The 27,920-nt window shown below is 39.6% G+C and overlaps 1 protein-coding gene across 1 annotated transcript in view; it reads right to left on the bottom strand.

Moving 5' to 3' along the window:
- Positions 1–20,071, bottom strand: part of LOC135303153 (cytosolic phospholipase A2 epsilon-like) — a 58,321-nt gene extending 38,250 nt beyond the window's left edge. The window contains exons 1-20 of the mRNA XM_064424567.1: positions 19,745–20,071; positions 19,374–19,457; positions 17,435–17,507; positions 17,141–17,277; positions 16,244–16,375; positions 13,290–13,342; positions 12,807–12,849; positions 12,433–12,496; positions 11,039–11,205; positions 10,803–10,895; positions 10,416–10,453; positions 9,127–9,262; positions 8,537–8,673; positions 7,311–7,533; positions 6,574–6,688; positions 5,496–5,633; positions 4,932–5,039; positions 4,291–4,482; positions 3,575–3,741; positions 2,323–2,706 (exon numbers count right to left, since the gene is read on the bottom strand). Coding sequence (XP_064280637.1) covers positions 2,413–2,706; positions 3,575–3,741; positions 4,291–4,482; positions 4,932–5,039; positions 5,496–5,633; positions 6,574–6,688; positions 7,311–7,533; positions 8,537–8,673; positions 9,127–9,262; positions 10,416–10,453; positions 10,803–10,895; positions 11,039–11,205; positions 12,433–12,496; positions 12,807–12,849; positions 13,290–13,342; positions 16,244–16,375; positions 17,141–17,277; positions 17,435–17,507; positions 19,374–19,457; positions 19,745–20,038 — 2,688 coding nt within the window. The 5' untranslated portion in view covers positions 20,039–20,071 and the 3' untranslated portion in view covers positions 2,323–2,412. Of the gene's footprint in view, positions 2,707–3,574; positions 3,742–4,290; positions 4,483–4,931; positions 5,040–5,495; positions 5,634–6,573; positions 6,689–7,310; positions 7,534–8,536; positions 8,674–9,126; positions 9,263–10,415; positions 10,454–10,802; positions 10,896–11,038; positions 11,206–12,432; positions 12,497–12,806; positions 12,850–13,289; positions 13,343–16,243; positions 16,376–17,140; positions 17,278–17,434; positions 17,508–19,373; positions 19,458–19,744 lie in introns of the transcript that reaches the window.
- Between the last annotated feature and the right edge of the window lie 7,849 nt (positions 20,072–27,920).

The raw sequence follows: 27,920 nt of genomic DNA, 5'->3' as shown, positions 1-27,920 counted from the left end.
GTGAGTAAAGCTGAAGGCCCAGTGCCAAGTGTTGCAACCACCAAAAACCAGTGGGTGGAATACACCAGGCACACACTGAACTGCTTATGTTCATTTTTCCTGGAGCTCTAGTAATGAAACTTAAAAATCTTAAAAATACTGAAGAGATACTTTGCAAAAGAAAATAATCACATTTTTAAACCTCCAATTCATTATTGCTAAAAATAAATTCATTAACATAACTGAGCTGTCAGGGTGACATTTCCTTTTCTTCTTTACTCACAGAAAATTATTGCAGTCTTACTAGTGACACATAACATCAAATTATCCTAACCAAGGGCAAGGAAAGAAGGTGAAAAACTGGCTTTCTGCATAAGAAGGTTAGTGAAACAGAAAGATCTATCAGTAACTGAGGAAAAGCAAAGTTGTTGGACTTGACTTCTTTAGATCTGTGAAAAAGAGACACAAATGTTACTGCCAACAGTTTACTCTTATGAAGGGAGACTTACTGGTTTGATTCATATTGCAGCAAAACTTGACAGACACTGCTTGTGTTATCTCCTGATAAATGAACTGATGCACAGCAAAGGACTGTCTTTGAGGTAGCAACATATAATGTTATCTCCTGAGTTATCATTCCAATCACCTGCACCCTTGAAAGCAGAGTTTCCTTCCATTTTTCATTTTCCACAGTTGAAGTCACAGCTTTTCTTTCATCTTTCCTCAAAGGTTATTCACAAAGTTCATTGTTCACTCAATATTTGATTTCTCGGTATCAAAAGGAAGAGTAATATTTTCCCAGAACAACTCACTAGCTGAGCTGAGTCCATAGAATTTAATAAAACCCAAACTTCAATGACTTCAACTACAAAATTCTTATTTTTAATGAGATTGTGCATGTCTAATTAGTATTTGAACAGTAATTATTATTCTGCATGTATATTGTTGCATACAACAATCAGAAAATAAGATCTAAGACCAGTTAAATATAATTTCTTAAGAAACCATTTCTCTAAGACAAGTATGAGAATCTCATAAACACTACCCTGTTATTTGGATGGCAATGGGAATAAAACTGTAGCAACAGCTACACACCGACGATCTCACTGTCGCAGAAGTCAAAGGAGTTTGTATCACAAATTCTGTTGTCACCATAAACATCTGTGAGCTTGCAGCAGGTAAATATTTATTAGTCCAGTACCCAAGCATTTGTGCATCTCCTTCTGATGGTTGTTTTTTTTTTAAATACACTTTAAGAGTGTTTACTTGAATTAGGTGATGAATAGTTTTTAAGTTGCTTCTTTCGTTGCACTGCAGTTCGCAGAGCCTGGAGAATTAGGTGTTTGTTATTCAGGATGTTGTAGCTGCACAGGTTCAGCAGCTTGTTGAAATTCTCCTCGGTGTACGTAAGTAGGCCGGTGCCATAGGGAGCAGCGCAGTTGGACACGTCCACTCTTCCCTGCTCCATCTCTGCAGGACTGCGCTCCACACCTGAACCAGAACCAAGCAGAGCAAAGGTACTGAGCTGGAAAACTGCTACCAGTTTTGTACCAAAATACACTGTAACAGACAACAAAATCCACTAGCTCACTGCTTGGCTACAGTCCAGACCTGGCCAGCAGAAAAATTTTTCCATGCAAAATGCTTTCCTCTCTAAATTAAAGTTTTGCATCAGAATATTTAATTTTTTTAAGATTTGGAATTTTGTATGTTTAACTTTTCAGTTGAGTTCTGAGATGACAGCTCTTTATCTACCAGCTGGTAGAAAATTACACCAGAGGGCTCCTGGACTGGGAATCTTCCCTCTCAGGTGGCTGAGATTTTAAACACATGCAGCAGAACAAGTAAGATAATGAATGGCACAATGTGTTTTTCAAATAAGCTGTTCATGGATTCTTCATCTTTTTTTTTAGGAAAGTTTCCTGGATTATAGAAAATTAGAAATAAAAATTGGGGTTGATGCATGTAAAAGTATTTGTAAACTGAAATTGAATTTGCCAAGTAGGTTTTTTTTCCAGTGAAACAAGCATTTCTTCTATTGCTGAATTAAAGGAAACAATCTGGCAACTTTTCAAAAATGATAGGTATCAAAGCAGCTTGTTACCCTTTGCAAAGCCTTTGCTTCATTACATATTTTCAGCCCTTTCTATTCTCAATTTTTTTCATGCAAAAAAAGTAATAGGAGAATCCCAGCTTTGTTAACCAAGTAAACATTATATCTCTTCATGAGACTGTTAGGTGACAGCATAAGCTACCAGTGGATATAACTTAGTAGCGGTGTTCTCTTCTTTCATATCAAAGTTACATGACCTGTTTCAAGTGCCAGAGGGGGTTTCCCTCAAGGTATAGCTTCTCATGCTTTTATTTTTAAACTTCTTCATTCCAATGTCTGATTAGCTGGCCAATACTCTATGCATCTCATCTGGACTGAGACTATAATAACTTAGCCAACTCAGAAGCTTGCCAGTGTCTTGTTTTGGAGAGGAACAAGTCCAATGAATGGAGATGAGACAATCTCAAAAAAATTATTACTGCTGTCGACTTACTCGGTGCCTTGTATTTTTGGAAGGTATCACACACCAATGGAAAGTAGGCCAAGATTGGTGCTTCTAAGCAGTCCTCAAACACATAACACTCCTTCAGGTGTTCCCGGTCTTCCTGGCTCAGCTCTGTGCTGGGGAATGGGATCCCATGCTCCAAACAGTACTCTGAGAATAGGTCCAGTGGCTGGCTCAACAGAGAGGAGAGATGCAACACAAAGAGAGCTTGAAGTAAGACCACCAAACCCCATAATATTTTGCTGCAATAGACAATCTGAGATTGATTCATATGTTTATAAATAATGCTAACTATGCACTGGAACAAACATACCATCTCAATTTTAATATAATTTAGGTAACAGAAATTTGATTGCTTTGCTAACACTATACTTTTTAGGCAGGGTTACTAGTTACTGAAATTTATATGACATTCAGGTCAGTTTTTGTGATTTAGTGAGCACAGTAGAGGATTTGGATAGGGAAATTTTATTACATGTTGCTTCTCAGATCACAGGTTCTTAAATATTTGCATTCAGTGCATCTAACTGTTTATGTCTTCATGTCATCTTACAAATTAATTACATTAATTTTAATCATATTATTTGAAGAAACCCACAAGGTTTCTTCAACTGCAGAAAAAAAACATCCTGACTAAAACTCATGCTGACACCAAGAGTCAAACATAAAAGCAAAACTTTTCATTCAAAAAAATTCAAAATTATATATTGCGTATTAATTACATTGTAAAAGTTATTTAACTAATGAGGAACTTGTTACCAGGATGACAGATACATAGAATAGGACATCTTCTGTATGTCAGTGTTCATATGCCTAGGCCAGCAAGACACTGAAAACAACTCTGATAAAGGCAGTGACATTATGGTCACAATTGTGACTAGTACCATTGATAAAATCATTTAATTTACTAAAAACCAGACCATTTTTTGGAAAGAAAAAAAAAAGAGAGAGAGAGAGAGGGATAGAAAGAGAAAGCCATGGTGTTAATTCAGCTGCTGGAGTCATATAGATAAAGAATCACTGCTTCAAAACATCACCAGAGTCTGTGATCCTCCACTGTAATTTAAGTGGATAATGACATCCACTTTTCTCTCTGGCCTCAGAATGGGTGGGCAGCTGGTGTTGATGAAGAAAGCTGTATCTATCAGCTTGAGGTAGTCACTCATTTCATTCAGCTGGTTGGGAGAAGAATCCAGCACTGTGTCTGAAAGGCCAAAACTTTTATCATTATTATTGTTTACTGCAGGGTCAAGTTTCTTTTTTTCCAAATTAGCATAAAAGAGGAGAAAGAAAATATAATTGATGTATATTCATCTTTAACACAAAGCCCACAGTAAAATATTTGTCTTTGACACAATTTTAGTATTTATTTACTAAATAAATATCTCAACTCTGAGATTAGCAAGATGCAGCAGTTCTGTGACTCAGCTTCATCCAAAGTGATAAATTACTCTTCTTTCTCAATATGTGTAAATTTGTGGCTATTTAACTTCCTTGGAAGCTTCAAGTCACTCTTTGATGGCTTTTCCTAGGAAGATGAGAATTCAAGCAAACCTGTTGTGCTTCCTCCAAGACACGAACAAGACCAGGAGTAAATCATCTAGGGCTTGGCAAAACCCATTCCACAAACATGTTAATCAAATAATATTAATCAAAATTTACCCCTGTTATAACACTTATCAAATATTTGTCCTCAGCAAGTATCAGCCCTCAAATCTCCTTCAAAGATACAACTAAAGCGATTTCCAATTACCTTTCCACCTGCAAAAGCTCTCATTCTCCAAATATTTGTTATGTAGCTGCAAGCCCTTGAGGAAATTATGATAAGTTGAAACCACTGGCCTCCCGGTCATCATTTCTCGAAGAGTTTTGGAAAGGTAACCTTTGGGAATGGATAAGCAGGTTCTCTGTTCATGAGGCTTCTTGGGCAGAGCAGGATGGTTCTCTGCAGGGAGAACAAGAAGAGGGTATGTGTCTGCATTTGGTCAGGATGCTTCTCTGATGATAATGACAACCAAGTCACCATGGATCCCAGCCCCATCTGTGACTGGGTGCACACGTGGACGTGCAGAGTGTTCTGGGCAGTGAGTTCCAGTGCCACACCATCACCTTGTTCTTCCCTGTCTGGACTCTCCCTCCCCAAAGGGCTTTGGGAACCCTCTCATGACTAACAAAGCTCCCCAGGGATGTTGCACAGTGAGCAGCACAATGTTTTTTTCCTGTTTTACAGCACAGCTGTTGGTCTCCTGCTTTTCCTTCATTCTCAAGGGCTTGGTGTCCCATAATCCAGAAATAGGACACAAAAACAAACCCTTTACCAAATGTCAGGCTTCACATTTCAGAGAGGTGTGAAGAAAATGCAGATGTAAGAGAAAAGTAATCTGAAGAACTAACCAATGTCATGCTCAGTGTCTCGAGTCCATCTGTGCCAGCAGTGTTCTGAATGACCCGAGAGGTAGAGAGCATCCATAAAACTCTGGGAAAATATATTGCTCCATGTGCCTTGAAAGATTAAAAAAAAAAAAAAAAGGCACCATATTTAATATTACTTGGAATATTTAGAGCACAGCTATGGCAACATACCTGAAACTAATTATGAAATACTGTGAATTTTCCTATTAATATCAAATGCCACGCCATTCCACACAATGTCTGGCTCACGACCAGGCTGTTTTCGAAATTTGGTTGTCTATAAAAGTCAGGCTGTGAGTTTAAATACTTCAGATGATCAGTTTGTGTCTGTGCATGCATGTGTTCTTTTTAGGTCATCCTGCAAAACATTCAGCAAATTAATCACATTGGTCTCAAAAATTGGTTTCCTCTTTTGTCACTTTTTCCTGGTTCATTTGAGTTTGAAATTGCAACACATACATTCTCTGGTGTACTAATACTGCAACTTGCAGACCACTTCTGTGTAGCCAGCTCTTAAGGTGATGTTTTCTTGAGACAGTAAATTACCTTCCAAGAAGCAGATGTGGGATTCTGGGATTTTCTTCATCCGGCGACCCATGAAGAACTCACTACCAAAATCCTCGGAACGAACAAAGGCCCCATATTTCAGGAGACCCACCTCGTAAGGTGTGAACTCCACCCACTCTGCAAATAAGGCACCAAACTGGATTTATTGCAGCCACCTGAACACGTGAAAATCAGCTTAGAGATTCAGAAGCTGGAAGAACAAAGCCTATAGCTTCACCATGGTGGTGAGAGACAGTTCAAACCACCACGTTTTGAAACAAACAGGTGCCCTTCAACATACATGAATGCAAAAGCTAAATTCATCTCCTCTTGGGATTCAGGTCCATTTCTGCACTAAGAAGCAAGACCTGGGGCTGAAAATCCACTAATTGCTAAGGCTCTGCACACAATGTGGCATTTTGAGTTCTTCTGAGTCAGCAATGACACCAGCTACCATGCATTCTAGAGACTCATAATCACTGCCTTCAGGATAAAAATCTCTGACCAAACCCCCTCCCCACATGGAAACCTTGGCTGTGTGCACTGGAGCTGCAGCTGTGCCTAGGAGCAGATGACCAGGTTTATTTGCAGGACCTCCTGCTTCATTTGTGCTGGAAATGCTCTGGGAACAGTGATCAGGATCACTGATCAGAGCAATGCCCCTCCTCTGGCTGCTGGGAGCTGACTCCTGCTCTCACCCCTCTCCACCTTCTCATTTCTCCTCCCCACTCTTCACGGCTCTCTTGGACTAGTGCTGCCTCAGCCCAAGCCCAGCAGCTGAAAGGGGCTCTGGGGGGTAGGTGGGGACAAGAGAAAAGAGCAGCAGTAGTGGCTCTCAAGGCTGCCAACAAAAATCATCTCCATACCCCCACTGAGCAGTGTCCACAGCACAGGTATCTCCCTTCCATAGTATTAGGATGCATGTTTTTCATCAAATCAGAAACCAGATATGAAGACAGGGGGAAAGAAATTATTTGAAATATTTATTGGCTTGGACTTACAGGAAAAAGTTTTGGTATTCAATCAGCCTTAAAAGGAAACTCTTCAGAGTTATAAGAGGGTGTATGATAATCTATACCTTTAAAATCCAAGGTGCTGAAGTCATCCTTGACATTGAGAGATAAATATATGGGGAGTGGATTCTGCCCCTGATTGACTGCTAGCTGTTGATCCGAGAGTTTGTGAGTACTTTCCTGTTTACAAAGAGGAAAATTCACTGTAAAAAGATGAACATGATGCATGTACTTACTACAGTATCTAAGCATGAGCTATCAATTAAGTATCTGCTAAACCTCAGCAGGTTTTGTTCTGTGTACTTTAGCTGTTTGGCCACACAAGTGTGTTCATGTGTTATCTGCCATGAGCTTTCACCAAGGCATTGTGCTTATGGGAGTTTTGGCAAGGGGGACCAGGCAAAAATGCAAGAAACATGTCTATACAGTCACTGGGATATGACTTGCTTTAAGGAAAGAAAGATATTTAGTCAGCCTGAACCCATTTTCTTCAATACAGCTTATGGGTGCACATTGCTATGCCTGAACTTAGCTCTGTCAGAGCCTTCTCTCCTCTGTGTTGCTAGAATGATCACCTGACCCAAAACCCAAACTTAAAGATGGAAAACTTGAATTTTTGCATGCTCAGACATCTCTTTTAGATGCTCACATTTTAGGGTTACTTTGTTACTTTTATTCTAAAAACCCAAATAGTAAGTTCTTCAGGTGTTTTCAGAGCCTTTTCTCTAACTGAATACACAACCTTACACATGAGAAGTTAGAAATCCTGTGAAACACGAGGGAGAGAAAGAATATAAAATACCTGATGATGTAGCATACAATCAATGAAGAGTCCCCATAAATCTGTAAAAGACACCTTGTGTCCCTCTTGCTTTCTCTCACAAAGCTCATTTTCATAGTATTTCATATGATCCAAAGAGAAACAGTGCAGCTTGCTCTTGGTTACATGTTCCCTGATATCACCAACTGGCCCTCTGAGATCCTTTTGTGACCAATTTGCATCTTCATATAACTTTGACATGGTCCTGGATAAAAGAAAGACACTGTAGTTCATCACAGGGCATATGACAATTCATTAGCTTATAACACACAAGTGTTTTGTTTCAGGCTATATGAGGTTCTTACCCTCCAAATTTTACCTGAAAGAGCCTCTCAAAGCTGAGGCAGAGTTTAGACTCTGTGATAGGATTTTATTTTTTTTCCCTGCACAAATACATTTAAAATCATCCTAGCATATTTGTATTCCAGAATCAAAAGGGTAATAAAGCAACACTGATAAATTAACTCAAACTTTTGCTAGAATTACCCTTTGGTTGTAGAAGCCACCTCTTCTGTCTGAGGCCAGTTCCCTCAGGTGGGTCAGACCCTGTGTGAAATGCTAAGCTGGAATTTAGCAGCAGCTATTGCCCTGGCAAGTGTGAGAGCCCTCCTTGGGTGTGCAGCAGGTGGGCACCTCAGGCTCCTGGCACACATAAGGGCAGGCTTCAGCTGCCAGGACCCAGGGCTCAAGCAGATTCTAGTCATCCCCCCTCATCCCCACCCCACTTGTTCTAATTCTGTCTCACATATTTGTAGAGCAACCTTTCAGAGGTAAAATATTTTAAATCCCCTCAACCCCTCCTAGTTTGTGCAAAGCAGTCACAACTGAGTGCATGAATGACGCTGTTTCTCAGGGATGTTCTTTAAAAGTCTGCTTTTTGGAGACATGTAAGAGTTCAGCCAGACAAATATAACAAAAGGACTTTTGATGTGTTGCATGCAACAAGATCACAAGTTAGAGGCAAACCATCCAGGCTTGTGCTCTTTTCTTTTGGTTTCTGTAAACACTTCAGCGCAGTTGCAGAAATACTGTCATTCTCATTAGATTTTTTTCTTGTAGGAGGAGAGCACTGAGTGGTCCCATGAAACAAGTCCAAAAGGAAGTCAAGTGCCTGCATCAAGCTGAGTAAATTCATCAGTAAAAGAAAATTGTTCACAAGGTTATCACTCAGCTAACACAAACATAAGTACAAGCCCAGCTCTCCTTACCAGGTTGTGGCAGATAAACCACTGATGTATGACACACAGTCCAAAACACCCAGCTCCTGCAGAGCCAGCAGGCTGCCAAACATTGCTGTCATGGAGCGCACTCCCCCTGCTGCAGTCACCACTGCCACCACAGGCACCTGCCCAGCACACAGAGAGAGACACAGAGTCACTCATCACCAGAGGAAATACAGGAATGATGGCCATGCAGAAAAAAGTAGCAGCAACACCTGGTTCAGGTAGGTTTTGATTAATTCACCCTCTTCAGGGCAGTGCCTAGGTGTGTGCTTGAGCTGTGTAAACCTTGATCAAATTTGGTGTATCCTGAAAGCAATTTCCTGACTAGTGATGCTTTGAAAACCAGAAGCTATAAATAAATACAGTTCTCGTGTGGGAAAACATATTTTCAGATTTTCTCAGTGTATTTAATTTTTCCTCAACTCTTTCCCTCAAAACATCTTTTGAAGCTCTGAGTATAGCTAAAGTCAAAAGGGCAGCACAAAACCTGCCTGAATAATTTTTTTCTTCCTCTGAGTGTTCCACTTCTCTCAAAGTCATTCTACTTCAAGTTCTCAAGATGCTGTCCTACATACCTCATCCTCCTGCAGGTCTTCATCTAGATGAAGAACATTTTTCAGAGCAGCAGCAACCACCTTCTTCCTTTTACGGATGAAATCCTGCTCCTCTGCACACAGACCAAAGCCCAGCCGCAAATCTAAATCCTTGCAACTGGAACACAGGAACAGCACAAGGGATCACCTGCAGCCATTTCAGTTGGAGACACCCAGCAAAACCAACAACAATAAACCAGTTTAAAGAAATTATACTACCACATACATGAAAGTGTCCCTGCATAAATGAAAGCAGGTATATGGATATCCTATATGCTATATTTGTTCCTTCCTGTGGAGATTTTAGACCAGAATTATTTGCTGAACAATTTCACACAATGATAAGGAAGTCAAATAAATAAAATCAAGTTGTTTCACATTGAACTCTGGTATTAGGACACCTCTTCACATTCTCCTGCTGTGCATATGTTTTCTGAAGCACGAAGGGAGCCCAAGTAGTTATTTAAACTTAACACACTTTAGTTAAAGGAGCCCTAATACCGAGTAGGCTTATCTCTACAAAGAATTTGTGCTCTATTTGAGTCAGAAGATGTCTCAAATTTATCCCTTCTGTACATTATCATAAATATCATGTACATAATTCAGTCTATAAGCTGTATCTTCACAGGCTTCCAGTTTCAGAGGTTTTTTTCCAGAAAAAAAAAAAAAAAAAAAAAAAACACACAAAAACTGCTCTGTCTCTTTGTCTCTTCTCTGTATGTTATTCAATAAAACCCTCTGATTTATAATTCACCTGTGACTAAGGCTTGCAATGTAGCTAATTTATCAACAGGGGGTAATGTTGCCCTTCAGAAAATCTCGGCAAGCCAGTCCATAAATAAATTACTGTCCGTGTGTTTCATTGAAAAATGACCTGTAGAGGTCTTGTAATTGCATAAAGGTGTTAGACACGTCAGAAATCTGGTACACATAAATATCCTCTTATTATAGATAAAGGTTGCAAGACAGAGGTATGTTTAGGTACCAAAACTACAAAGCATCAACATTAGGAAAAACATTGTGATGGTTTATACCCCATAACTAGCTACCACCTATCCTATTCTAAATTCTTACCAACCAATATAAAAGCTTTTAAAACTGGAAAGCATTTTATTAACCATTCCCCATATTTCAGTCATCTTTATTTACTGTTTTGAAATTAGTGAACAATTACATTTACTTTAAGATGTAGCAACCTTTCATCTAACAATGATATTATGAAAGGAGAGGAGATGGCCTATGTAATCATTTAAAAGCAATAAACAATTTACCTATTTTCCTCATTCACAGACACCTCATAAGATTCCCCCTGAAAATCAATAAGGAAAGCACCATAAATTTTAAATAGAATTGAAATTTTGAAGAAGTAGGTTTTACAGTATTAGCAATTATTCACATATATAGTCTAATGATAAATTTTTGGCCTCCTCCCAGGCATTCGGCACACAATCCTTTAAACTACTTTTAAAGCAGCCAGAAATTCTGAATATCCTATTTTGCCCCCCAAATCACAATTATATTTCTAAGTGTATGCAGAGCTAAGCATACAAATAACTCGCTAATGCATTTTTAGTAACAAAATTATTATATTACCAGATCTCACATATATACAGTTTACTTTGTTGAAAGAATTCCAAATACTGTCAAAGGATACTCACTCTCATCACTGTCACTTTCTTTCCCAAGTCCAGAGAATGGAGAGGCACAGCCAGGGGACTACTTACATCCATTTCCCTCCTATCTGAGCCAGGCTGATTTAAGGAGCGAAAAAAAATGTCATAAGAAGAATATTATTTATAGACCCTAGACACAGAAATACCAGGTAAGGGTTAACTCATGATTCTTCTCCCAAAATTTAGGTTAGGTGTTATCACCATCCATAAGCAAAACATACCCAACAGAGCAAACGCTCCTTTGGCAGAGTCATGAGCAGTCTGGGTTGGCTGTGCTTGATGTAGTGGAACCTGGTGGTTTCACTGCTTCCTGGTCTGGAGCGAGGACCTATGGAAATATCCTGGGTTTCTTCATAGGATCCTTTCATGGTGAAGGTGAAATCTCTCCCTAAGAACAAGAAACAAACAGCAGGGAGATGTTAACTGCTCCTAGTCCTGAAATTAGCAAATAAAAGTGCCCCAAGTGACGTTTCAGCCTCAGTGCTGCAGGCTTAACTAAGGTTAATTTGGACCATAGTGTTTTCCTTCCCCTGTGACCAGCATGCAGCACCTGGCCCTTTGCGTTCCCCTGGACTGTAGGGGCTCAGAACTGACCAGATCTCAAGTTTGCAATACTCAGAGAACTGATCCCAAAAGCTGATGGCAAAGTCAGGGCTGACATCCCTGACTCCTCGAGGCCCAACCTTTCATCCACTCAGAAATGCAAAGGCATCTGCTCCGACTATTTCACCAGCCTTGAGGGGAATTTTTAGCAGGCACTTGTACATAATCCTTTGTGTGAAAATGTGTGTGAATTGATTTGAATACCCCATAGCAGGTGTAGTATGAATGCTACCATCTTACATTCATAATTATTTATTTTTCTGCTTATTGTAAATACCATTAAATTGCTTTGTAAATGCTAAATTATGGGATGATTAATTGTTGCTGAATCCTTTAGACAAACAATCAAGTCTGAGGCTAAGTTTGGCAAGAGGGCCCACTCTGAAACTCGCAACTCAGTGTGAGGTTCTTCAGTCCTGGCACCTTTTCCTTTTCCCTCATCCTTTTGCATCCCTGGTCTTTACAAAAATAATTCTAAATTTATTCTAATCTGATTTTTCTTTGCATATTTCCTGCATGTAGTAATAGAGTGAACCTTGCCATCGAACTTTGTTACACTTTACAAATTTATATTAAACCTACACCTGCTGATACCAGTGATTAAGTGACCTAAACCATTTGTGACACCCCGCCCAGTGACAGAGAGCGTGTGCTTCACTTGTGGATGCCTCTAGCAGCATTCACATCCCCTGAGCTTTCACTGAAGTCTCCTCCTGAGAGCTGTGTCTCCCTTCTTTAACTTTCTGTTTTCACCAGCAAACAGAGGTAGAGGTATTTCAGTTCCTTAAAGCTGCAGTGCTGTTTCCAAGTCTCCCAGCCACCTCCACAGTTTCTCTTAAGTTACAGAGCCATGTCTTCTTAGGATTCTCACTATTAGCAAGTAGGTCATTCAGGAAATACCTAAGCAGCCCTGATGCAAAAACACTAAAACAAACTAAATATTTATCTAGATTCATCTGTGTTTCCCATGGCACAAAAAGCAGCAACAAACAGTTTAAATCAGCAACCTCACTTTTGCAAGAACTCTTCCTTTTTGTTTCATTCACATGTACTTCCAAACAGGAAACTTCACGAGACTGGAAGAGAGAAGCAATAAAACCACTGATCACAGAAACAGTTCAGGATTCTCATGAGGTTCTAGGGGTCCTGTAGAAACACAGTGCTTGGCCATGATGTGGATGTGAAGAATTTGTAGAAACTGAGTATCTTGTATAAATCTTGCATGCAGTACTGTGGTTAAGGAAGCCAAAATAACTGGGGATCTGTCATTACACTTAAATACCATTCAGTCCCAAACAGTTAACACCTGAAATTTTTCTCCCTATCTTCCAACCACATCCTTCAGTTCTGCCCCACCATAAGATAAGCTTTAAAAAAAAAAATTACCACTAGTACACCATTAGTGATGATCTTCTCAGATACACCTGGTCTGAAAAGCAAAACCAAAAAGCTTTCTTTAAAAGTGTGTATTTAAGCAATAAACTTTCAAAAGCACATTGTTCTCTAAGCTCAGTTTTTCTAGCTGGCAAGTACCATCAACAGTTGTATCCTTTCCCTCTATCTTGCAGCCTCTGCCAGATCATATGCCATACCTTCTCAAGGATGCTCCTTCCTTCTTATCTCTGCTGATGAGGCTGAATCACAAAATAAACATCCATTCTCAGCTATAAATAGCAAGTGAGACTGTCACTCAAATTTAGGACAGGAAAGCAACAATGGGGAAGATGCTGAGATGAGGTGTCTGAACACAGGTACATGGAGCCACTTCCCCAATGCTGTATTGCCACTCTCTCTGAAATGCATTTTATGATGACAAACTCTACAACATTCAGGTTTTACTTACATGTTTTCCAGTAGAAATTTACTTACATTTTATCCAGTAGAAATTCCACTTCTAATTCTTCCCGATTCTGAAAATAGGTCTTGTTTTTAAATTTATGAATGAAGAAATAGTTTCCTCTGATACAAATCTGACAATTTATTTATGACTATATCTCTATTCCCACACCCTCTACATCATATTATGAGTGGGTACAGATTTCTGTTGCTACACTTTGATTTCACCTCTCCACTGCTCTACTCTTTACAAACCAGTTGTACCGTCAAGAGAAAGAAAAGATTAGGTATCATAGAAGAGGGAGCAAGGGTCCTATTATTAATTCATTTGTAGGATAAGACATGGGTCAATCAATGCTGAGGGAAGGGAAGAATAGCAGGTGAATGATGTAGAAAAACATAATTAAGAAGGAATGGACTTAGTGCAATGAATAGAAAGGGAGTATGCCTTGGTTAAAACAAATTAATTTGCAGAGTAAAGTCATTAAACATTAAAAAAGACTGGGAGAAGGGACCAACTTGGAAAATAAAAACTGCCAGGGGGAAGGGAAGAAGAGAGAAGACTGAAGCTGGGAAGGGGAATCAGGGAAAGAGCTGAGAGGAGACAAATCAATAGGAAAAGAGACAGGAAAAGTACAAGAATGAAGCAGCAACAGAGTAATACACCAACAGCATCAAAGAGGTATTACTTCAGCCACTTGCTATGGGATACCGCCAACCCAGGAAATACCAGACTAAAAAAAAAGTATATCAGAGAAACCTTCTGGATCACCCACAGGGAGGAAAGCACTAGTCAACAGTGATATAAATCTCTTTCTGACAGGTGACAGTAGCACTTTTTAATTCATATTCAGAATAGCTAACATTTACTGACAAATATCCCTTCTGTCCAGCTGCACATCATATTTTAACATTGTGAATTGACTGTGAAAAACTTGCCAAATCTGACAATGCTGCTGCCATGGGAAAATCATCTTTACAGTAAAAGTGCACAGACATTTTGTATTTACTAGTTCACATCAGTAAATGAGACATCTCTGGTGGCTTCTCTGATAGCTGCAACTGTGGCATGTAATGCAGAAGCAGGGAGCTGTGCTTGCTAATGTCTCCCAGATTGTCTACATTGTGAGAATTGCAGTGGTTGCAATGTTGTAATAGAAGGCTGGGGCACAGATTTGAGAAAGCAGTCACCTTACACAGATGCAAGACAGATTGTGTCAAATATTTCATTGTGCCCAGACTGTACCATCCAAACTAACTGATGGTCTGTCAAAGAACAGCAGAAACAAGGTTCAGAAGAACCTGGCTCATAACATCTGCCCAATTGTGCTTGCCTTATGTTCCCATCCTTCCTATGCTGTTTTGCACTCACACAAGTTACATTTCTAGTGAGTCCCACTCACATATTTGTGGGTGAAAAATCCAGAGCATAGCAATGGAAATACTTGTTAGGCCACAGAGAGCAAGAGGCACAGCAAAGGAACCCTGCTGCTCTGGCATTACCCATCTGACCTCTTCAGCCCTCCTTCTGAGATACCTTGGTAGATTAAAGAAATCATTATGGGCAGAGGTGGCACTACAGCCTATTATTAAGATTGCCCAGCCTGTTGCATTACTAAGACACTTTCAAAAAATTAAATAACCCAAAGTCTTCTAAAAATCCATATACAGACCATAATCTGTGATGCCTCAGTGGTGCCTGATTCATCACAAACTGGAGAAGGGCAGCTTGACCAGGATGTTCCTGAGACAGCTCACCTGGTCTGGCCCCCACCACTTCCACCTTGCTAATGGGCTAAGACAGCTCTGCACATGCCTCAGAGCAAATTCAGGGCTTGAATCACACCTGGCATTATCTCAGTCACATGAGGGTTTTTCTGAGGAAGGCTGTAGCCAGCTGGAACAGGTTTAGTAAGCACTGCTCAGTAAGGATTCGTCTTCTAAAAGAGTCATTAATAAACCTCTCCAAAGCAATAGTAATATAAAAAAACAGGCAAGAGTGTTTTCCAAAGAGCCTGACACAGTGGTTTAGAAATAAATAGAGCACACCAATTCCTGGGAACCATAAACTGAAGCCCTTGGCAGAAGTGTGAAAAAGCCCTGAAGTTGTTAGTACACCCTCCAGAGAATTGTTACATTGTGCAGAAGGTGTACGTATTCTGAGTACATATTCTGCTCTCTTTGAAGATGAGTGTGATTTCTCCACCTCTCCTCTCAGCAACTTCATCCACTCAGTGTTTCATAAGATACTCTTTATCTTTATTTTTGTTGTTTATACAACTAAACACAGTATTTTTGAGAGACATGCAGCAAGCAAAACTCTTACATCACACACTCACTAAGAAGAAAAAATAAAATACTGATTATATTCTCATTCATGAAGGCCTGCCTCTTCTGTGCTGGCTCAGCCCCTCTAAAATAAATTTGTAGCAAAGGAGAATAAGCAGACTTGCTGAGATTTTTTTCTTAAAGCTCTTTAATAGAGGAGGAAAAAAACCCAAGGAGATTATCACAAAAATTAAATGCTTAATTTAGAGAGTACATTATCTGAAAGAACTGAACAAAATCCTCAGTGAAGCTGAGAGGAGATAACCCTAGTGAGCTACTGGCCAAAGGGTAAGAGCAACTGCTTGGAAACAGAGACAGGTTTGTTCACATCCCTGCTCTCTCAATCTCCTACAACAGAAATGAGACCTCCTAACCATCAGCTTCTTAATTTTTTACTCTTTTTCTCACTGATATTTTCAAAATATATTTTTGAAATTTAAAAAAAAATAGGAATATGGAAAATTATTTTGCATCTTATTCTATTCACAATAGGGAATGTTTGTGACCCCTCTCCTAAAACCCAAGCATTCAACTTTTTTTAACATCCTTTTTAAAGGATGTAAAAAGTCTTTGTGTGTGAGAACCAATTTAATGTTCAATAGAGGTAGCAACTTGAGACAAAATTCAGATCAAGAGTATTATTTTCTCTAGCCACTCACCTCTGGATTCAACTCAAAACTCAGGCGAACTTTTTCTCCAGGCTGGATTTTAGCCACATCAAAGCGGACAGTCATAAGATGGTCATCTGGTGTAAAAGTGTCCTCATCACAGACTGTCAGCTCCAGGATGTTCTGAGGAAAGAGGCAGAGGAGGACGTAAATCACATATTCTGGGTCTGCTGAGCCCAAAAGGAAGGTCCAGCAAGAGGCAGCATTCAGCCCTCATAGTCATGTGGACAGACTCCTGTGCTCAGCTCAGCCCATGAGGCCCAGATAGCAGAGTCAGGGACTAACTCCAGAAGATGTAAATCATCAGATTTGGCAACCAAAAAGAGCTCCAAAAGAAGAGGAAACATATATTACATACATGATGGTAACATGCAACAGACAGAGCAGAGGTTACACACACTATTCCTCAAATAATTTGCGAATTCAAAATCACTACCTTGAGAAATCTTGGTATTTTGTCAGAAAGTAATAATAAAGGGGAAATTGTTAGCCCTTTAAAATTAAAATTAAAGCACACTACCAAACTCTGAACAGGATTTGATCTCTTGACAGATCCTCAGGGCTCAGGTTACCATGAGAAGATGCAGCCCTAGTAAACTATGAGAAACTGATCCAGTTTGGACTTTGTATCACTTTGACTGCTCACCTATTTCTGCTAACTCTACGAACACTTTAACAGTTTTTTACAACTGTTCTGGGACACAAAGAAGCATTCAGGGTTATTCCAGATATTCCACAACCTTCTGACCTTAAACTACTTTTTTCAGTCAGGTTAACTGAGTTCAAGATCCATGTGAGTCTCAAGCCTCAAAAAGAGCCTGCCCGTGGCAGGTGAAGAGGTGAAGTTGTCCCCTTTAGAAAGCACTCGTTCATTGTCACAAATCCCACCTTTACTTCACTCTGTATCACGAAGTGGAAAGTTTCATTCCAGACAGGGTTTCTGCAGTTGTGTACGGTTCTTGTCTGGGCTTCCTGACATGAAGCTGTTGGCAGCCACAGCTTGACATAGCAATCAGTTTGACTCCCTGTGTTAACAACAAGTTGCACAATTAGTACAGCAGTACTTGGTTATTATTTGATTAGCCCAGTCAGGGAAAGAAAAGATTAACCTCTGAGGAGTCCTAGATATTTCATTAGACCCAAAGAAAATATTCTGGGTTTAGAGCCATCAGTGATACTTACACAGATCAGCTTTGCGGAGATTTCTCATGCCGATAATTTTTACAGAAAGCCAGCACAACTGAGGCACCTCTGGCTGCAGAACAATGAGAAAAATACCTTAATTATGAGCAATTAACTCAGATATAAAAAAGCATTGCTTATCCTTTAACACCAGAAGGGCCATTACAATGCAGTGAATTTGATTTTAACTATTTGAGACATTTTCTGAGAAGAAATACTTCCTTGTGATTTGATATTGAGTAAAGATAGCCTGTCATTCACAGCTAGGGTCTACATTAATCAAAATTAAACCTCATTAATACAACAAGCAGAATTGATACATGAATATAAACCAGGGGCCTTTTAAAGAACCAGAACTGAAGAAAGCAGGAATCAGTAAAGCTCTAAACAATGTAAGAAAATGGAAAGCTGCGAACACAAAGTAAAATTAGCAGTGTTATTAAACACAAATAAGCAACAAAAAGCTATAATTGTATGTAAATGCACATACACACAAAAAAAAAGGCACAGAAGCACAATCAGACAATTCAGAATGTCTTGGCCTAATCAGGACAAACCTGGGCTGATCTGACGGATCTACCAAGGAGAAGCCCTGAGGCATAGCAATATTGAAAGCCTGTAGTGTAGGGCACTGCAGGGAAGAAGGCTCTTGAAGACTCCACAACTCTCTCCATTTTTTCTGTTCTCCCTCCACTCCCTCTCACAGCTACACACAACCCTACACCCAGTTACTGGAAAAACAAGACAGTGTTGAAGAACATCAAGAGTAAAGTACTACATACAAAGACAATCGCTCCATTAATTAAATTAAAAGCAACACTTAAATCTCCAAAGAATCATGATTCCTAATAACCTGCCTGCTTAGGACCTCCTTGTGTACCTCTTATTTTGATATACCCTGCCCTGACAGAAGCAGACTAAACATCTAGACAGCAATAAGTCACCAAGCCTTGTTATTTACAGCCTACTGGAACAATTCTGAACTCAACACTTTTCTCTCAGAAAGTATCATTTGAACAAAACCAGAACGTCTAAAAGAAGCCCATCAAACTCAACATAATTTTTGGCAACAGTGTTTCTGGAGATGGAGGATGAAAGTACATGACCCACATTGCTGAAAGCTCACCATTTCATCCAAATACAGAGGATTAATTTTTCATCCTCACCTTTAGTACCATACATATCCATTAGTTTGGAGAAAACTTATTCATGAGATAGCTTAAGTACTAAGCAACTATACTGACACAAACCCAATTATTATTCCATAGTGCTAGCAGTTAGTGAATTCACTGCTCTCCCAGATCTAAGAAAGAGTTGGCTTCCTACTTTTAGGCTGAATACAGCTAAGGAACAGACTGAGAAAATTCAGGGGCTGAAAAACATATCATACTATTTTCATTTTTCAAGTTACCAAATATCTTTTCAACTAACCATTAATCATAGAACAGAATAATTTGTAACATATCTAGTATGTACCATATTCAGCACTTTCCAAAACCAATTCATCTTCATAAAGATCAGTGTTCAAAAAGTGTCAGACATGGGAGTAAGCCATTTTATTTGCTGATCTGCCTCCATAAAGTAAAGGAAAAACAATTTAAGGACTAAGCCTTGGGTGTTATGAGGTATGACTACCATCATATAATCATACAGCAAACCAAGACTAAAATCCAGCTCTCCCAGTTCCTTGCCTAGTATTTAAACCACGACTTCATCATCTTCCAACCCCTAAGTCGCAGTGAATGCTTTGCACTCTAGACAGCACACTCACAAAGAAGCAAATATTCCCTTAACTATCTGTTAATAAAAGTCACCTCTCACAAAAACAGTTAAGCTTGGGGAGAGACTGGAAAGGCTGACAGAAGAACTGCAGGTATCACAGCCATCCTTTATGCCCTGCAGCTCTCTCCTTGCTCCAGAAGGACCTTCCATACAGTACCTCATTTTCAGCACTGTATGGTCTTTCATGATTCCTCCTGCTGATTCCAATCTTCCTGTGTGGATTTGCATGGATGAATCGATCCTGGAGACGAAGAGCCAAAAGAGGGGCCAGTGATGAAACCCAGCAGTCAGTAATTTTCAGTTTCTGCTCAGATTCACTATGGAAGGAGACCCTTGCGTTTCTCCCATTTCTCCCCTTCACAATGGGATATATCCATCTCACCAGGACCATCTACCTGCTGCTTTTATCTGCCTACTGTAAACGCATTCGACCTTTAAGGATCAAAATTCCCCAAGCATTTGTTTTTGATCAATCTCAACCAAGACCACCAAAAAGATTCTTCTGTCCCACCAGTGATTTTCTCTTACCAAAGGTGAATAGGCTGATGATCCCATCAGTATCTTTGTTTCATAAAAGGCACCTCTATAAGGCTCCAGTCTGTGTGTCTCCCAGCTGGTAGGTGCTCCTGGACCACAGCTGTGGCCAAGAAGAAGAGTTGCATAGATTGACTCATGGATCCTCCTCCCACTGATTTCAAAAGCACAAATGATGCACTTGTTCTGTGCCACATGAAGACTTACATTTTCTTTTTTTTTAACACCACAGTAGGGGAAAAAAGGAGATGGGTCAACCATTTTATCACACAGTAATTCCAGAGTCATTATCCACCACCATAAGGTCTGAATAACTGCACACAGAGGGATCTCCTGGGGCAGTTTCAGCCCCCACCAGCTTCTCCAGTCAGATGCACAACAGCAAGGATTTTCACCAAGTTCACTGGAAATTACAGTCATGGAGACTGGATCTCACAGGCACTGGCAAATAGTTAAAGAAAACATCTTGTAGCTTTTCTTCTCTCTTATTACCTTGCATAGAGGATGCTAAGGGGTCAGCAGAGCCAGCAGGAGCGTTTGCTATGGAAACGTTTTTTAGCTAAAGTGCTGCTTTCAATTAAATGATGTTAGAATCTCATAAGCTTTAACAAAAATCATTACACACCATTTTCTCAAAAGTCTTTAAAATCCCTGTCAAGTCTGATTTCTTTTTAATTTTGTAATAATTTCCCATTATTTTTCTGTAAGAGCAGTCAACATATAAAACCAAAAGGACCTAGTACTATTATGAAAATACAAAAATAGCACAGTAGCCAACTATTGCACTAAACATTATTAAAATCACTAAAAACAGGTGTTATTCAATAGTTATTCAAGAAATTTCAAATGAAATAAGTTTTTTGTAAACTCATTTTTTAGAATTTTCAAAATTCTAAGTCAGAATGAAAACCTAGGACGTCTTAGAAAAAAATTAAAATCTTATTTTTCAACACTTTCTAATGAAAGTATTTGAGTATTCCAACTGCCTTATAAAGAGCTACCTTAGATGAGACCTATCGTAGATAAAGTTTCAAATTATTATTATAATTAGTTTTGCCTTTTAATAGATTCAAGCATTCAATGCATGAATGTTTCTGCTTTAGGCTGTACTGCCCCTTACACAAAAAAAGCCAGATGACTTCCCACCTAAAGTTTTTTTGTTGGGTTGTTTTGCTTTATTGTGAAACAGGTATTACAGTAGAGAATTATTTCACTTTTTTTACACAATAACACTTTTGCAGTAATGCTCTCAATTGAAACAAGAGATTCAGCTCACAGGGTCACCAGAGGCTGAACTCAACAGCCATTCCATCACTCAGCTTCAGCTCTGAAGTCATTTTATGTCTCAGTTTGATGACAGTGGATCCTCCTCGCTCTTGAGGGACAAAAGATAGTCATCCACTTAGATAACATGCCACGCTCCCCACTTAACTTCCACCCTTTCCAGAAGATCCACATTTGGGCCTCTTGTGGATTTCATAAATCAAATTTAGCAATATTAACTGCTGAAGCTGCTATGTCAGTACACTGCCCCTGCTTACTCTGCACATAATAATAGAAAAGAGCCCAAGTAAATAACTCTCCCACCCAAAAGCAGATGCAGCCCAGCAATAATATTAAATTACTTGATAACTTGACACTCTGCATCACAAACCACAGTCCATGTGAGTCACATCAGGAAGCCACAGGCCAGAGGATGAGGTGGTGTTTCACCAATGCCACCACAACAACAGCAGCCCAGCAGTGGCAATATGAGGTCTGGAGTCACACAGGCCCTTGGACTGGGCAACACAACTTGCAACCAGGTGCAGAGAGCTTGCAGCAGAACCAGCACAGGCTTTGCAGCCTCTTGAGAGGCAGCTCCCATTTTTCACCAAGATCCCGGACCAGTTTTGACACAGGCTCAGAATCATTTTTCTCTCACAGAAAACAGAGACTGACAATCATTTCTCCAAATTCACACGGAGTTTCTACAAATGTTTTTGTTGTAATCTTTTTGCAAAAGCTCCATACCTTCTTGGTGATTTCTTATGGGCAGCTCTTCACAGCACTGGCTCCTTCTTCTTCACAGAAGGGCCAACAAACTAACTTCTTGACCAGCCAACCTACTCTTCTACAATACCCATCCTAATTGGATCTAGCTGTGGCCTATTAAGGGCAGGCTTCTTCTTGATTCAGCTGTGACTCCTTAGGGGTGAGATTACCTTCATCACTATCTCTATTCTCCCACAATCTATCCATCCACAATATTTGACATCAAATATTTAATACAAAGCAAAGGGGAAAATAGCATTCAGAGCCTGGCTCACAAGCATCCCGTAGCTTCTGAGAGGAAACTGCCATGGTAAAGAGACAGACATCTTGGTATGAGCTCTGATACACCAATGCAGGCACAGGGTCCAACCTCATTTCTAAAAATACTTGTGCTTTGCTCTTCATAACCTGCTAAAACAAAGCTGTTGGGCACCATCTCTAGATATCAGACTTCATTTACATGACCCAAATAAGCCGTCCCAAAACTTAATAATAATCCTTTTTGACCTAGATTCTGACAAAACCAGAAGTGACAGCAAATGATATCCTTAAGAAATCAAATCTTCATGCACTTTTCATTATAAAGCATTTGGGTAAAATGAAGAACAGGGGCATTAAGCTGCATTTCCTGCTTTGAAAACAGAGAAAATGCCACAGGAAACATCTTTCTTGTGAGATGATAACAAATAAACTGACTTTCTATTGTCTGCTGCACAGGAGTTGCACAATTGTACAATATCCTGTTAAAGTTTTGTTCTAATACATTACTCAATATGACTATAAAAAATATTCACATTCACATTGCAAATTTAGGCCTTATTTATGAGGCAATTACATCAACTTTCTCAGGTTACTCCGTAAACACATCAACGCAATCTGAGATCATTTGACACAAGCGGCAACAGCAAATGAACAAGCTGCTTTGTGTTACTGCTCAGGAGACAATTCCCAGGCACTGAATTACTCAAAGGCACCCTCCCCTCAAACGATGTTACTGGAGTGACCCCAATCACCACCAAAGTAATACCTAGTCACAGCACCCAGAATGCACTTTCATCTTCAGCTCAGACCAGAATATATCACCTGATATCACTGACTCATAGGAGACAGGGTGGTCCCATATTAGAGGCTTTAAAGTTGGATCTACACCACCAGTCAAGCATGTGATTGTGCGCATGCAATCCACCAGGCAATGCAATTTATCATGTTCCTAAAGAAAACAAAGAAAAGACCTCAAGACATCTCCAGTGCTTTTTCTTTAGGGGCACTCACTGTTACTACTCTTTTTTAATTACAGCTGTGGGCTTTTTCTACAAAGATATGGGAACATAGAGGTAAGTATTGAGTATGAGTTTGTAATTGCAGCTGAATCACCATTCCTAGTTAATGAAAAGAAACAGGCTAAAAGATTCTCTAGTAGCACCCAAGGGGTGAATTGCCCTTTGGAAGGGCCCAGCCCTCTCCAGTGACTATGGTTATCATCTTACATCACTCTGACAGATATTTACCTACAGTTAGAAATGTTAGTCCTTTACCCATTTTTTTTTGAAAGCACTTGTACACAGTGCAACAAAGGAAAGCAGCTAGTATGGAGTGGGTTAAAAATGTCCATTAACAATGTTCTAACTATTCACACACTTTATCTGGATGCTTATATATGCATGATTGGCAGCATGCCCTGGTGGCCAAAGAAGGCCAAAGGCTTCCTGGCTTGTATGAGAAACAGTGTGGCCAGCAGGACCAGGGCAGCTATTGCCTCCTTGTACTGGGTTCTGGTGAAACCAAACCTTGAGTTTTCGGCCCCTCACCACAAAAAGGACATTAGGTTTCTGGAGCAGGTCCAGAGAAGGGCAACAGAGGTAGTGAGGGGTCTGGAGCATAAGTCAGATGAGGAGCAGCTGAGGGAGCTGAGATTGTTTAGCCTGGAGGAAAGCAGGCTCAGGAAGGACCTTGTCACTCTCTGCAACTGCCTATGAGGAGGTTGTAGCAAGGTGAGCATTGGACTCTTCTCTCGAGTAACACACAATAAGACAAGAGGAAATGGCTTCAGGTTGCTCCAGGGCAGGTTTAGATTAGATATTAGGAAAAAATTTCACTGGAAGGGATGTCAAGCACTGGAACAGGCTGCCAGGGAAGTGGTTGAGTCACCATCCCTGAAGGTGTTTAAGACACGTAGACCCGACCTTTAAGGACACAGTGTAGACGTGGACTTGGACACATTATGCTAACAGTTGGACTTCAGGATGTTAAATGTCTTTTCCAGCCTAAATTGTTCTATGATTCTATGTGGTCTTCAGGCAGCTTGCAAGCAAGACTGAATCAAATAGCAGCACTCAGGTAGGCCTGACACTTCAATATGTTTGGTCATGGTCTCAAGCAAGGGAATTAGGGTTTGGAACATTTCAACCATCTGCTTTAGGTCAGAATCAAGAAAATCAGAATCTTTCACTCAGGAAGATTCTCATTTTATAGTACTGATTTCAGTTATTGGCATATTTCTTCCATTCAAAAGCCATGAAAAAAGCCTGGAGTACCTGGTCTGTTAGTCTGGATATTGTACTTACAAGAAGTAGCTTGTCAAAATAATCCTTAGAGTGCATCACATTAATTTCCCTAGACAAAGAACAGCTGTCAGTGAGAAGGACCACTCCTTCTGCCCACACCTTCAGAACTGTGCTCTGCTCCTAGAAGAGGGAGAAAGAAACATTCCTGTTAGCAAACTTTCAGATGTCAAAGTGGGTGCAGAACTGGCACCAGGCTTGACAGCACCAATGCTTGTGACTGTTACAGGCAGTGCTTTATGAAATGAATGCTTAGTGGAAAGATATTTTAAAAGCAATAACCTCACAAGTTTTGCTCACAGACTCATCAAAAGAACAAGAAGATTATCATGCTTATCTCCTTCAGGAGTAGTGGGTGACTGATGAAATATATAGCATCAGTAAGGCAGAGCTGTCTTCTCGTGTTGTCACGTGGTCAGGGAGCAAGCTGCCAGCCAGGAAAAAAGACACTCACTAGCAGAGTATTCAGAAGGTTGGTTTGTTCTTTTCTTCTTTGTCTAAGGAAAATGAAGATCTCAACCCTCCAGATACAAGGAGCCATGAACATCTGTCTCCATCACCATCCCTTTACCCCACCCTAGAATAACTCCTTAGAGTAAAACAGAGGTTTTGACTAATTTAAATTCTACCACAGTGGAAGAGGTGCCACAAAAGTGGGACTTAAAAAAAAAGATCAGATATTCAGATAAACTTCAGTAGTTCTACAATTCCACCTTACACAAAAACAAAAGCCACTGAGCATTTCCAAAATACCAGAGTTTCTCCCATGATTCTGCTAGACAGTAAATGTTTAATATATGCATAAATTCCTGTGGGATCATCACGGATAATGACATTTTACATTTTTGATGTAATTTATAGTGATGCATTAAACTAATGAGCTCATCCAATTACAGAAGTGCATTTTCCTTATTTGCTAAAGGGTTGCCACACTTTAGCTCCAGATCAACCAGAGTTTGCTTAATGAAGTCACAGGGTAACATTAATTTTACTTTTCTCTTAAATAATTCTTGGGAGGTACAAACCTCTATGTCTTGGATCGCCAAATACCTCAGCTTTGCAGAACTGAAGGAAGCTACAGGCTGTGTTTGTCAGAGGAGGAGCCTCTGGATCAGATGCTCTGGACAAGCAGGCATGTCAGGCCTCCACAGAGAGAGCAGCGGTGCCAGGGTGTGGTGGAGGTGAAGATCAGGTACAGGCACCCAGAACTCTCCATGACAGAGTGCCACTGCCCCCTGAGGGCTGACTGCAGGAAGAGAAGGAGCACACAGAAACAAGGATTTCCTGGTGCCTCAGAGATCCTATTGAATTACCTAAATAATTAATGAAGCAATCTCATTGGGCTGAAAAATTGACAATCAGTGGATCTATATTTCAGAATGGTGCAAAGACCATGGTGGTCTCCTTGGATCTGTGTCACTATCAGTGAGAGGGGCACTAATAAAAACCTCAATTTTCTATGCAGCTATCTGTTTTTACATACTTCTAAGGATATTTCTTTGATAAATAAGTCAAACTCTGTTGGCATTAGCCACAGGTTAAAAAATATTAGAGTAGGATACACATGCATAAGGAATAAGGTCTCATAAATCTTGATGTGCTTAAAAAAAATGCCATGAAAAAAAGAAGAAAAATTACAGTTCCTTTGAAAGTTATTTATTAAAATATTTAATAAATATTTTTATTATTATTTTAAAATAATCCTGTTTTCCTAAGGAAAACAGAGTTTACAAATTAAGGCTTCTTGGAATACTGACACATTTATACCTCTATAGCAGTTAATTTCAATTAGCAACCAATACCTGATTCTCTGACAGTTAAGAGAAGTAGGGGATTTTGCCCTCAATTCCTGACCAAATTACAAATACCCCATGAGAAGTATTCCATACAAATACCTCATGCTGAGAAATCTGCAAAAAGGGAGAAAACTCAAAAGAGCTGCAAATTGAATGGAGCTGACTTCCATTTCCTGATGCAGACTCTACAACGACCTCCATGTGTAACCCCAAGTATCATGAAATCACAGAATGGTTTGAGTTCAAACAGAATACATGTTTTTCTGACTTTTCTCACCCTCATTTCTTCCTGACATACTTCTTTAACACTGTTGACACACTATAAATTAGCTTCTGGTGTAATACTATCCTTAAAACATCATACCATCATTATGCAGATTCCAGTAATGGTTCCACAGTAAAGCCCAAGGTGAAATTTGCAGATAAAACTTGCTTAAACTTGCCATGTTTCACAATGGACTAATGAATGCAGCTGTCCAGATGCCATTTTCCAGCACACCTCATTACAAAACAGGGGCTAACTTCTGCAAGCAAAGCATTCACAAAGCACTTGAAAAATACAGTCCCATCTACTCTGATCCCTGTCAAGCTTCTCAGTTCCAGCTCTGCTTTTCAACTGCCATCATTTTCTAACAGCAAAAAGTCAAACATACCAAAAAAAACCAACAAAAGTGCAAAAAAACAAAAACAAAACCTAAATGAACACAAACACACCCTTAAGAAAAGAACAAAGTGAGTTGGGAAATAATCTTAACAGCAGGGAACTTCCATTGCTCTGCCACATTGGTGGCTGGCACAATGGTGGAATGTTGAAGGAAAAATATCCCCACACCCTACATTTAATCATGGATGTGCCTGCAATGAGTCTCTAATTCTGACTAGGGCTTGACACTGCTGTGCTTGTGCAGTGGTCACACTACACTTCAGATTTAGAGGGGCATAACTGCTTTCCAAAGAGAACCTTTAGCAGCAGAGATGGGAAAAAATGCATTGCAAAGATACAGAGCCTGGTTAATTTGCAGAAGTACCACAAAACCTTCTTTAATTTCTACTTGTCACAAAGCAGAAGGAAATGCTTGTGATGGTTAAATTGGGCAGGGACAGCAACCATAATTAGACTTTTATAAAGATATTTTTCCCCCATTGGGGTAATGTAAAGATTTGTTTGTTTTATAACTGAAGGTCTCACGTAAAATTTAATTACCTTTATGATATTGTGGGATTTTTTTTAAAGAAAAAATAATTTGAATTTTTGTCTATAATTTTCTGGGCAGCATTTTTTACCACACCTAGGTAATCAAGCTTTACAGCTCTCTGTGTTTACTCCTAAGGTAAACTCAGCCTGATATTTACATCAACAGCCTTGGGCTGAAAGCACATAAGGCGTGAATCAGTTTCTGTGGAATCCTCAACAGAAGTTCTGGTTTGTGTGACATTATACAACTCTTAGCTGACCTAACTGTGATGGTCAGCAATGCAATAACTAGTCCAGAAATCAAACAAAAAACAACCACAACCAAAAAATCCATCACCTGCATGTGCTGTTGAGCTTCACTGAAACCATGGATAAGAGTGCAGTAGTCAAAAACATTGGCATGATTACAAACCCACAAAAATTACAAAAGGAAAGATGGGTCACATAAGAAGTAATTAATAGTTCATGTTTTATCTATATAATTTAGATAATGTATATATTTATATATTAATGAAAATAATTTACAAAGCTTACAGTTTGTAACAGAATGTGTTCCCATATTCTCCCTTATTACTAACCCCAAT

The sequence above is a fragment of the Passer domesticus genome, chromosome 6 (genome assembly GCF_036417665.1).
Source record: "Passer domesticus isolate bPasDom1 chromosome 6, bPasDom1.hap1, whole genome shotgun sequence".
Classification (NCBI taxonomy): domain Eukaryota; kingdom Metazoa; phylum Chordata; class Aves; order Passeriformes; family Passeridae; genus Passer; species Passer domesticus.
The sequence above is the reverse complement of the archived record's forward strand: the minus strand, read 5'-3'. Positions and strand labels throughout refer to the sequence as shown.